At 37.1% G+C, this 12,680-nt stretch overlaps 1 protein-coding gene across 7 annotated transcripts in view; it reads left to right on the plus strand.

Moving 5' to 3' along the window:
* Mtmr8 (myotubularin related protein 8) overlaps positions 1–12,680 on the plus strand; it is a 97,420-nt gene that overhangs the window by 35,850 nt on the left and 48,890 nt on the right. For 6 of the 7 annotated variants that reach the window (XR_012444625.1, XM_074064100.1, XM_074064099.1 and 3 more), the window contains exons 2-6: positions 2,516–2,638; positions 5,792–5,954; positions 7,081–7,238; positions 10,574–10,702; positions 11,392–11,526. Coding sequence is in view for 6 of the 7 variants with exons in the window: in XM_074064100.1 (XP_073920201.1) it covers positions 2,516–2,638; positions 5,792–5,954; positions 7,081–7,238; positions 10,574–10,702; positions 11,392–11,526 (708 nt within the window). In the remaining variant the exon portion in view is untranslated. The remainder of the gene's footprint in view (positions 1–2,515; positions 2,639–5,791; positions 5,955–7,080; positions 7,239–10,573; positions 10,703–11,391; positions 11,527–12,680) is intronic. The other variant, XM_074064097.1, reaches the window with a different exon arrangement.

Below are 12,680 nucleotides of genomic sequence, written 5' to 3' on the forward strand. Positions count from 1 at the left end.
GAGTGGTCTCTGGATTAAGGCAGCTTCTGGAGTGAGGTGGGGCAGCTTCAGGTGTGTGAGGTAGCTGTTGAGTCAGTCGTGGGTTCTCCAAACACAGCTAGTGGGTTAGAAAGCACTCTGCTGCTTCTGGAGCATGTGTTTTTGTCTATTCAGAGAGTTCAGTGGCTGTTTGTTTTGTGTTAGAGACTTGGATGCTGCATTTTAGCTAGCCTGCAGGACCCCTGCCCCTCCTGTGGTTAAGAGATGAGCTGGGTTTGGCAATAGGGCTAGGACCCTCCCCCATTGGGCAGGTCTGCAGGTGTGCTTTTGCCAGACTGGTGTGGGCACATTCTGTATCTCTTTTGCCAAAGGCCTTTTTTTGGGGGGGTCAGATTCAACTCATTTGGCCAGCAGACTTCTCTGGGATGGTCAAATGAGTTAACTTCCCTCAAGCTGAGTGGCTCATATCCTGTGGATAAGAGATAAGCTGGGCTTGGCTGCAGGGCTGTGTTCCTCTCCAGCCGGGCTAGTCTGCAGGTGCATTCTCTCTATCCCTTTGACCAAAGGCTTTTTTTGTGGGATTGCTATGCAGTCAGCTGAGTTGCCCTGTGCAGTAGACCTTGGGACTGATAGTGGCTAGCTCACCTGAATGGTTTACCCGTCATCTCTGCAGGAGTGCAGGTCACGGACTGTCTTTTGTCAGTTCAGGAACTGACCTGTTCTAGGATTTTAGCCCTGTTTGTTGATGTTGGTATGCCTGGTGGTCTTCGTGGACTGGAGGCAGCTCAGGTCCAGACAGGAGAAAAGGCAAAAGAAAAATAAATATATAAATAAATAAATACAAAATAAAACCCATACAACTCTGGCAGTTTTGGTGGTGTGGGATGGAGTGGATCCCTGCTGGGAATTGTTGACTGCTGTGGTGGATTTGCACTTTTGAAGTTTTATTTAGAGGTTGGTATCTCTAGCTACTGTTTATCTTTATGTTGGCTTTCTCTTTTTCAGGAAACTAACCTGAGAACCTACCCTAGTAGGCACGAACCTGGGGTTTTCTGTCAGGTTTGTGAGGACTGGGGGACATGGGTGATGTCAGCAATCCACCATCTTTCCCCAGCTCTCAGAATCTTTGGAATTTATTGAAGCTTCCTTTATAATCATAATCATAATCATGGGGTTCTTTTGAAAGTGTTCTTGTTTATTGTCTTGAATGATTCTGTATGTCATATTTGTTGTATTTAGAGTTCTATGCTATGTAGCTAATAGCTTGAACTTTTTAGTGATAATATGCAGGTGTTATCTCTACCTAATTTTTGTCTGCTTAATCTGTCAGTTCCTAAGAAGAATATTAAAATATACAAGTGCACTTGTTATTTTTCCCTCTGCAGTTCTACTAGTTACTTGATATATTTTGAAATTGTTTTGTAAGATGCACATCTATAATGCATATATCTTCTCCTGTTATTCTTTGTTGAGTAAATTCTACTTTTTGTCAGATATTGAGAATTCTAACCCAGCTTTATTTTGGCTCCATATTTGCCTAGTATACCTTCTTCCATCCTATTATTTTCAACTTGTTTCTGTCTTTTTTATTTTTATCTATTCTATTCTTTTTATCTATTCTAGACTGAATATTGTTGAATCTTTTAATAAAGTTTGTAACTTTTAATTGATAAGTTTAATTCATGTACATTTATTGTAATTATATTTGGACTTATTTCTGACATTTCATTTTATATTCTCTATTTATAGTACTTTCTTTTGTTTTTTGTTTTTCTTCTGCCCTGTTTTGATTTGTTCTTGCCCAGTAATTTTTTTTGCTTTGTTTTTTTTTGTTGTTGTTTTTAACCATAAATAAAATCACTTTATTAATCATCATTTCATTTTGGTTACTTACAATTTTCATTTTTCTAAATCTTTCCTTTGGCAAGTTGGATTGGATGACTTCCACCACTCCTCTATTAGTCTTTTTCCTGTTGCTATAAGAAAATATCTGAGACTAAGCACTTTATTTTTTTTACATCTTTATTATATTATTGGTACATTGTGACATTTACAATAGTTCTTACAATATATCATAGTTGAATTCACCCCTCCATCATTCATTCTCCTTTATCCCTCCTCCCCCTATTCCTGGAATAGTTTCCATCAGATCTCATTTTTCCATTTTTGCACAGTAAATTTTAAGATCTATCCTATCTTCCACTTCTTGTTGTTTTACACATTCAATAACTGCACCTTCCCTCCAAAAAGATTAAGTACCTTAGCAGGCTCTTAGACTCTATTTTCCACCCACATCTACAGCATCACATAAACATTGTCTACAATTTTTGTCTTTCCTAGATTACCCTCTTACTTTTGTAGTTTTCCCAAGGCTGATTTAGTAAAAGGAACTACAGATTATAGTAATTTGTCATCTTGGCAGGAAGCCTCAAAGAAAAATTTTGGTAGCATATTAACAGCATTTATGTTGCTTCAAATTGTCCCATTCTAATCACAGGTGGTGAGTTGATAACAGTATTTTTTCCTCAAATAACAGGTAGAAAACGTGAAACTACTGGATCGTTACATTGGTAAAAAGCCTGCTAATGGAATTCTTTACCTTACTGCAACCCACCTGATCTATGTAGAGGCTTCTGGTGCATCCCGGAAAGAAACATGGGTATGTTGATGAGAAGAAATATAAAAAGATCTTAAAGAATTGGGTGTATATGCTTTCTATATGGTGGTTTCATGAAATATCAAGTAGCATTAAATTGCTATAAAACTTGCTTCAAAGAGCTTATTCTAAGAGTTTTGATAAACTGAATCTTAGGACTCCTTTTCCCACAGGTTATTGACTATAGTCACTTTAGACTACATAGGAATGTTTGGTGTAGCTCAATTATTATTTGGCAGAGTAGTGTGGGCTTTTTTTTTTTTTCAGCGCTGGGGATCAAACCCAAGCCCTTGAGCATGCTAGGCAAGTTCTCTACCACTGAGGTACATCCACGGTCCTTGCCTTTTTTTTTTGAGACATGCTGGCCTCAAATTCATGCTCCTCCTGTCCCTACCTCCTGAGTGCTGGGATTATAGACATGCACTACCACACTCACCTTCTGCTCATTTTCTGAACCTAGTTAGTTGGTAAGTGTTTTGAGGTAATAAAGCCTTGCTACTCATAAAATGTGGTCTAAGAACCAGCAGTATCCGTACATCTGGGAGCTTGTTAAAAGTAAAAAAAAACAGAGACTCTCAAGCCTAAGGTTTTGGATTTCTTGCTTTTTTGGTTTTTTGGTGGTACTCTACCACTTGAGCTATGCTTCCAGTCCTTTATATTTTATTTTGTTTTGTTTTTGAGATAATGTCTCATTAACTTTGTCTGGGTTGGCCTGAAACACGTTATCCTCCTGCTTCTGCCTCCTGAAGTAGTTGGGATTGCAGGTGTGTACCACCACACCCAGATAAGGTTTTGAATTTCTAAAAGGTGCTCAGATGATGTTAATACTGAGGTCTCTGGAATACACCTGGGGCAATACTGATTTAAATCATCTCCATTGTGAGATCGGATTTCACCTGTGTGTGTATACATGCATGTGTGTGTGTGTGTGTGTGTGTGTGTGTGTGTGTGTGAGAGAGATTCTTCTTTAAACAATGTTTTCTAATTACCTTAGCACTCTTATTATCCCTTAATATTACTTTATGCCTTCCCTACCCTAAAGTAGCATTATAATTTAATCTTAACTTAATCATTAGCCAGATTTATACGTAGACCTTTTCATTTATAATAAGTACAACATGCTCCATATTTGTGGCATAGTATATGTAGAGATTAAGGCCCTAGACTTTAGAGCCAGTACGCTTAGGTTGAAATACTAACTTTAACATTTGTCACTTTTGCAACTTTGGGTAAAGTAGTTGATTTCTCTGTGCCTGACTTCCCTCACCTATAAAACAGTGATAATTAAAATACCTAGGCCAGGCATGGTGGTGCATGCTTATACTCCCAGTACTTGGGAGACTGCTACAGGAGAATTGTGAGTTTCAGGCCTGCCTGGGATACATAATGACACCCTTTCTCAAAAACAGTGCTAGTATATAATCAATCCTTTTACGTAAGTATAAAATAAATTGAATGTACATGGAAAAGAACTGTCTTAGTACTTTTTAAAAATCCCTTGATCGTTCCCTATATGAGATTGTATCTTGCCTCCTTTGCTGTGATGAAAAGAATGCCAAAAGAGGAATCTGGAGAGCTGATACTAACTGGCTATGTGATCTTGCACAAGTGGTTCTTCCTCCTCTGAGCTTGTTTCTTCATCTGTGAAATGAGGTACTTAGGTTACATAATTAATAAGTCCTCTTCCAGGCCTAACAGTTTAGGAGCCAGTTCTTTAGTGCTGTGCATGAACCTGTCTCCTGTCTACTACATTTATAGAGTACAGTTTACATGTCCTTAGATTTGTTTTGACCAGGCATTATTTCAAACCCAGTAGACTGGATCTGGAAGGGAAAACTTAAATTACTTATTTTGCTATGTCAAAGGAGAATTATTTACTCAATTAGTATTATTAATGAAGTTCTTCTCAGCCTTAGTCTGCCTCCCTTTCCTTTTCCAGTTTTACCACAATTGTTTGCCTGGTCCCTGATTTTGATGATAGTGTTTTACTATCAAAACACACATCTCTCATGTTGACTGGTGTGGCTTTGATTTTCTTGAGATTTTATACATTAATTCCTATTACATTATCTAGACATTTTTAAAATCCTTTTTTTGGCATTTCCAAAACTGCCACAGCAGGAATTGAGTTTAACAGAACAATTAAAATAGAAAACTTCTTCTTGGAATGTGAATGATCTCTGTACCTTCCCCATTCTTATGGAAGTGATTGAAAGATTTCATGGAAGAGATGACTTTTCTGAATAAATTGGGGGCTGAGGCATGGTGGGGGAGAAAAAGTAGTGTTGATCAGAAGGCCATTCAGGCACAGGGCAGAAGTCCAGAGAATGGAAAGAGCACATCCAGGCTGTATAGTTGTGGGAAATATTAATGACATGGAAGGAGAAAATCAAAGGCTAAAACACAAAACCACAGTTATATGGCTTTTAAAACCTATTAAGAGAATTGTATTATTTAGACACATTTTCTTTTATCAGTTTCTTTTCTATGCATCTATTTTTTTCTCTCATCAGTGCAGGTAGGAATAATCATTCTATATTCTTTGCTTTGTGATCAGTAGTGTCTAAAATGTAGAAGAGCATTTTCCTAGTTTCTAGTTACATCTTAATTCCAGATTTAGAGTTTTTAGAATTCTTAGAGAAAGAACCCTGGACCTATAGTTAGATTGTCAAGGCTCAAATCCTATTCGTGGCACTTCTTGGATGGTGAGGAATTCACTTCTCAGAGCTTTGATTTCTTCCTTCCTGAAATAGGGTGATTAAAAGCTTTTAATAGGGATTAAGTATTTAATAGTCATGGACTACCCTGTGAGTAATAAAGCACACTACTGATTATTAATCACTATTTTAATTAGTTATTTGGTAGAACAAAAAGAAGTTTTGTTCTACTGTGATTTTTGAATTCCATCATAGCGTGCTAGAAGTCATCTATTCTGACATGATCCACTAGACCTGTTAATCTTGTATCTCAAAGGAGAGAGAAATTTCATAACACTGTGATTTGCTTCTCATTGCTTTACCATTATTATGCTTTATTTATATTTGAGAGAACCTCCATTGCTGAAGTTGTGATTATATCTTGGTGATGCTGTTATCATTACTGAAATACAGATACATTGATAATCTGTATCTGCCTTTTTTCTCCCTTGTTTTGCAGATTGCACTCCATCATATTGCCACTGTGGAGAAGTTGCCCATTACTAGCACAGGTTGTCCCCTGATACTTCGCTGTAAGAACTTCCGGATAGCCCAGTTTGTTTTAGACTCTGATCTTGTGTGCCATGAGGTTTATATTTCGCTTCTCAAGCTTTCCCAGCCAGGTAGTTATGATTTTTATGTAAAACTTTTTTCCCAGAATGGCTTAATGCAAAGATCATGTGCTGTAGAGTTACAGTTTGAATCCAGGCTCTGCCACTTAATAGATCTGTGGTTTGGGGGCAAGTTACATAACTTCTGAACTCAGCTTACTTACTTGTAAAAGTAAGGAGAGTAAAAGCTCCCCAAGGGGGTTGTTTTGAGGCTTAAATGCATTCAGCATTTTACCGTGTACTTAGTATAGTAGTATATAGTAGATATTTCCTTGTTTCCTGTGGCCCTGTAGGCTTTATGTTTGGCTTTCTGTCCTACTCCTATTTTCAGTCCCAACTAGAAAACTAGGGCAGTTAATCAAAGTCCTTAATAATTCAGTAGTAATCCTTATTCTTTTGAGCCTCATCCTTTCTCTTATTCCCCAGCCTTTCCTCCTAGGCAGCTAACTTCTTCTGATTTTAGTCATTGGGATTTCCATGCTCTTAAGCCCCTCCCCCCATTTTCTTCCCCTCTTTCCCCAGAATAATTCCTCAGTATTTGATATTTTATTGACAGAGTTACCTGCCAAACAACCCAGCATTTTATAAGATGCTGATAGACTCCATTCATTTCTGGAAAGGTTATTGCCACTTAAATTGATTAAATGAACATATTAATTTATGTTAATATGTTGCATCTTGTGAAAGAAGGAAGCAGGACTGACAGGGAGAAGAGCAGAAATGGCCATTTTATCAGCCAGAAGCTAGTGTTAGGTAGAATGCAAGAACATTGTTAATGTTTGCAACATATTACAACAAGCAGTACAATTAGGACAGGGAAGCCAAGTTTAAAACTTTTGGTAAGGTCTACTTTCTTAATAAACTGTTTAGTTTATTATTCATCACTCTTTTTTATAGCAAACTAGGCAGAAAGTTCTCATTTTGTGTCAGTGTACAAAAGATTAAAATATTTTAAAAGATGAATCCAAAGCAATACTTCAGTTCTTATTCCTCATAAAGGCAAACATGTACATAAAGCACTGCCCTTTTCTGGAGTTGTTTGACAAACATTCCTTTTGGGAGAAGGAACTCTTTATATCGTTTGGTGATCTTTAAGTTTCATTTGTCATTATTTTGTTTCCATGCGTCTCTTCTCCAGCTTTATCTGAAGATCTTTATGCTTTTTCTTATAATCCCAAATCCTCAAAAGAGACAAGGGAAAATGGATGGAAACTGATTGACCCAATATCAGACTTTGGGCGAATGGGAATACCCAACAGGTACTGGACCATAACAGATGCCAACAGAAATTATGAGGTAATTTTGTGAGTGTTGCTATCCTTTAGGTGCATTATATTAAAATAGAAGCATATCAGCAAACGAGATTTTGAAAATGTGTGAGCAAATCCCTCATAATCCCTGCTTTTTTTCATTTAACATTCAGCCATTCAACAATCATTTATTGGGTACTTCCTATGCTCAAGGCACTGAGTCAGAACTGTCATGGTTTAAAGCATAGGGTTCTGTGGGAGCATAGATAAAGGATATGAAATCGGTCTGGTAAACCAAAAACAGCTTGATATTTTGGGGTATTGCCTTGTGAAGAAACTTTATCTTAATTTATGCAGGAGGACATGGAAGGAGTTAAGGAAATCATGAGACCAAATCATGAAGGGCTTCATGGCCAAATTAAGTTTAAACATTATCCTGAAGACAGTTGGGAGCCATGAATATATTTTTAAATTGGAAAGGAACTTGAATATATCTTTATTTTAGAAAAGATAACTTTGTTACTAGCATCAAGAGTTGGTTTGCTGGAGCTAAGAATGCTTGAGAGTGGTATGTGAAGTGATGAAAAACTGAACTGAGACAATGACTACAGATTGAGGGGAAGGGATGGATTTAAAAGGTATTATATTGTCAAATTGAAAGAATATGGTGACAGATTAAATACAGCTGGAAAAAGAGGAAGAATTTCATATGCATCCCAGTTTCCTGATTCCTGGCTTCAGTAACCAAGTGTGTAGGAATGTTATGTTAGCAAAGATGAGGACCACAAGAAGAGGAACAGCCAGTGTCTTAGTTTTAGACTTGCGTTCAAGGTGATTCAAAAGATACCATGTATTTGATATTGAGCATTTGGAACTGGATCTTAAGAAAAAGTTCTGGGTTGAGTATAGGGGTCTGGGATTATGTTGAAGGCCCTCAAAACCATCTTTTGGATTCTGTGTTCCACTAGGAAGACTCACAGGACTTGAAATATAGTCACCCTTTGATTATTATTATTACAGCAAAATTATAAAATCAGCAAAGGGAAAAGGAACAAGAGGTGAAATCTAGAGAAGACCAGGTACAAGCTTTTAGAATTCTTTCCCAGTGGAGTCACAAATCATACACTTAATTCCTCTAGCAACAAATTGTGACAAAACGTGAATTACTGTCTACCATGGAAGCTCATTAGAGACTCAGTGATTTTTATTGGGGGCTGTTCATGTGGACAACCTCACTTAATGTATACCAAAATTCCAGGTGTCCAGAAGGAAAGCAGATATTTAACATAAACCACATTGTTTGTACAAATAATTTAGGCACAGCGATCCACTCTTACCAATTAGGGAATGGTGGAAAACCTGCTGAAATCCAGGTGCCTAGACACTAACCAATGACCAACTTTGCAAGTAGGCCTTTATAAGGATAACAGGCCTTCTATGATAACTTTTGAGTCATTTGCATTTAAGTGATACCCCTGAGTTGTTGGATCTTTAAATTCTTTCCAGCTTTTGATTGTTATAATAATGAAGTGCAGTGACTTTCTGGTAACACAGCTTTAATGACCACTATGTATGAGGATTGATAAGCTGCCACTTAGGAGGGCCATCTGTTAGGTGGCTTGTTTGGGTTTTGCTTGACAAGAATGAGTCGAGATGGGGTGAATTCTGTGCAGCTCAATTATGTGTCTAAGTCTCCTGAATGAGGTTTGTATATCCAAGTTAGCCTTTTGAATGTGTATGGCCTTCTGAGCCAAAAGGGAAGCTGTATCTTTGTGTGATTTGCTTCTTTTAGAGTCCCAGGTAAAGGGATGGTAGAGACCTTTTTCAAATGGCCTGCATTCTGGGGTCATTCACTTTAATAGTGAGCTATGTAGAGCACTCTTTATCTGATCTACCTTTAAAAGTAATTTTGATCTGTTTTCAAATGTTTAGGAAATTTCTTAGGGGGCAATGATTAGAGTTAATTTTGCCACGTCAAGTCTGTACTGTGATAATATTTTGTAGCTGTCTCTTTAGAAAGATATATTTAATTAATCCCTGATAAATTTGAGAAAATGCATCAGTCTTTTTATAGAGCAAGTCATACCTACAGTGTCAATATCTTTAATCCCACTCCTAATGCCCTTCAGGTATACATATTAGGAACCCATTGTGCAATTTACAAAAGAGTAATTTTATTTCCTCTTCCTCTTCCACCTGTTTGCTTTACATTTGAGCCTATTTTTTTTTGGTGGTACTGGGGTTTGAACTCAGGGTCTCGCACTTGCTAGGTAGGTGCCTGCTCTATCACTTAAACCACTCTGCCAGCCCCTATTCATTTATTTATTAGTGTACATTAGTTGTACACTAATAAATTGTGATATTTCCATAGATTTGTAAAATGGACTTTGATCAAATTCACTCTCTCCATTGTACTGTCTTAACTCCTTTCCCTCCTCCTCCCCTTTTCAAACAATATTTAGTGGGTTTCATCATATGATCTTCCTATATATATGTAATATACTTTTATCATATTCACCCCAGCACCCTCTCCTTCCCCCCTCTCCCTCCTGTTGATGCCCCTCAAAGGCAGTCCCCCCCTTTATACTCATGTCCCTTTATCATTGTTATTTATCATTTTAGGTCTGTATTCCACATATGAGCAAAAAATGTGATATTTGGCTTTTTGAGCTTGGCTCAACATCATGATCTCCAGTTCTATTCATTTTTCTGCAAACAACATAATTTTATTCTTCTTTATGGCTGAATAATAATACTCCATTGTGTGTATATATAATCCATTTTCTTAATCTATTCATCAGTTGATGGATATGTAGATTGATTCCATAGCTTGGATATTGTGAATAGTGTGATAAACACAGGTGTTGACTCCTTAGGACATATGCCCAAGAGTATGATATAGTAGGGTCACAAGGTAGGTCTATTTTTAGCTTTTTGATGAACCTCCATACTGATTTACATAGTGGTTGCACTGATTTACATTCCTACTAACAGTGTGTATATAAGGGTTCCTTACCCCCATACTAATCCTTGCCAGCGTTTGTTGTTGTTTGTGTTCTTGATGATATCCATTCTAACAGGAATGGTAAGATGGAATCTCAATGCCATTTTGATTTGTACTTCCTTTATGAGAGTATTCATTTAAATTGTTTACCATCTCTATTGTAGGAATTTCAGAGTAAGGATATATATGTATTTCTGCCTACAATTTTAGTTACTATAAAGGTACATTTTGGAAAAACTTTTATACCATGGATATTTTTGTTCCCATTTCTGAGGAATTCGATGATAAATACAAGCCAGCTAATGCCTTCGTGATTGCAAATTCCATCCTGTTGCTAGCAAGTAAAAAATTATTAAAATATTTTTATTTTTTTTTAGATATGTAGTACCTACCCTCCTGAAATAGTGGTTCCTAGATCTATTACCTTGGGAACAGTGGTTGGAAGTTCAAAGTTCAGAAGTAAAGAACGTGTTCCTGTGCTCTCCTACCTCTACAAAGAGAACAATGTGAGTTAAGCAAACTTCTCTAATAAGAACTTAACTTGGCTGTAGAAGACATGGGTTAAAATGTTACCCTGACACTTAGTAACTAAATAACTAAATGACTTAGTAACTAAAGTCATTTAACTTCTCTGACCTTCAGTTCTTCGGGGTCACATGAGGGGAAAATATATGGGTACTTTATAAGTTGTAAAATGTCATACAGATATCAAGTGACATTTTTTAGTTTGTTAACTTGTTACTTTTCCCAGCTTGGTGAGAAGTTGCAGAAAGAAAAGGAGTTAGTCACATGAGAGTACACTTGGAGGCTGTGGCTTCCCACTAGAATAAAGATATCATTGATTCTTACTGTTTTTCATATAATTTAAGGTAGTAGGAAGAAAACACTCAACTCCTATGTTTGAATCCCCTTAAATAGGAAGCGTTGAGTTCTGGAGTTAGATAAATGGTCAAGTCTTCAAATGGACAACTGTTCAAGTGACAAGACTGGATTGAGAATCAACCATATGCCCAGTGGAGGAAAGAGGCTCATTCCAATGTCAGTGAAATGGCCTGGCTTTACAGCCACTTCTCTCTTTGTGTTGGACACTGTGTTGAGTTCATGCAGTTGCTTTCTATTCACCAACCTGGAGTCAGGGAAGATTTTTGACCATCTGTGGAAATGATGACTCAACTGACATACTTTTTCCTTATAGGCTGCCATTTGCCGCTGTAGCCAGCCTCTGTCTGGATTTTATACTCGCTGCGTAGATGACGAACTGTTGCTAGAGGCCATTAGCCAAACAAACCCTGGGAGCCAATTTATGTATGTTGTAGACACGAGACCAAAGGTATATATCAATGACTTCTCTGATATTCCTACTTGTTGCAATCCCTCCCCCAACATGCTGAGACTTGTATCATTATTGGGAAAGTTAGATTTGTGTATGTGAGTTTATAATGTCAGGCATCATGTGAAATCATCAGAGCAAGTCCCTTGGTATACATGAGGTTGTGAGAAGGTATTTTGAACAACCTAGCTTTGCCACCTCAATTTGACACCTTGAGTTAAAGGCTTATTCACATCTCCTCATCTTTTTCACTAAATTTTTTCCTTAACTAAAATTTTCACTCAAATTTAGGATCAGAGAAAGAACTTGAACTTAGACACTGGAAACTTAGTACTGCCAACATATCTTTCTGTAAATAATGTGTTAAAACCATAATTGGTTAATAATACTTTGGTGTCTGAGGAGAAGGGTTTTTTTCTCCACAAATTTAACTACTAATTTTTTTGATTAACAAAAAAAATTTCTTTGGCTCATGTAATGGTAACTACTTAAGCACCCAGCACTGTTAGCTGAGTGAATTTTCCCAGTTCAGGGAAGTGCATTTAAATCTTGGTCCCAAAGAATAAGAAAAGACCAGGGACATAAATTTGCCCTGAATATTACCAGTGGACATGGACCTACTGAAATCCTTTGATCTTCCTAAGAGGCTGGTGCTATGTGATTTGTTGTAACATGTTTTCTCAGATTTGTTTCCCTTCTAACTCTGAGTGTCACTGATCATGGAGTCCTTTAGATAAATCTAAGTATCAGCCTAAACTCTGTATTAACTCTTTGGCCTTCAATATTTTGTGTAGTTCTACAAAAATATTACAAAAGAATTCATTATTCCTCAAAAACCAAGTAAAAGACAGATTCTCTTTTCTTAAATGTTGTCCTTTTTTACAGAAAGCCTCAGAAAGAAATAATTTTTCTTATAATTTGACATGTGATGTGTAGCTGACTAGATTTCACTGCTAACCAGTGATTGCTAAAACCATCATTTAGAGCCAAGCCTGAGTCAGGTGATTGTGGCTTCAGAGTTGAGCAATTAGATATGCATGAAACCAGATAGTGGCCTTAGACAACTATGAGCCCCATTTTTGTGATCTCTCACTGGCTGTTCTCCACAGCTGCTTAGGACTGCTGAGCCCAGGAGAGAAAATTATTTCTTTCTG

The sequence above is a fragment of the Castor canadensis genome, chromosome X (assembly GCF_047511655.1).
Source record: "Castor canadensis chromosome X, mCasCan1.hap1v2, whole genome shotgun sequence".
Taxonomy (NCBI): Eukaryota; Metazoa; Chordata; class Mammalia; order Rodentia; family Castoridae; genus Castor; species Castor canadensis.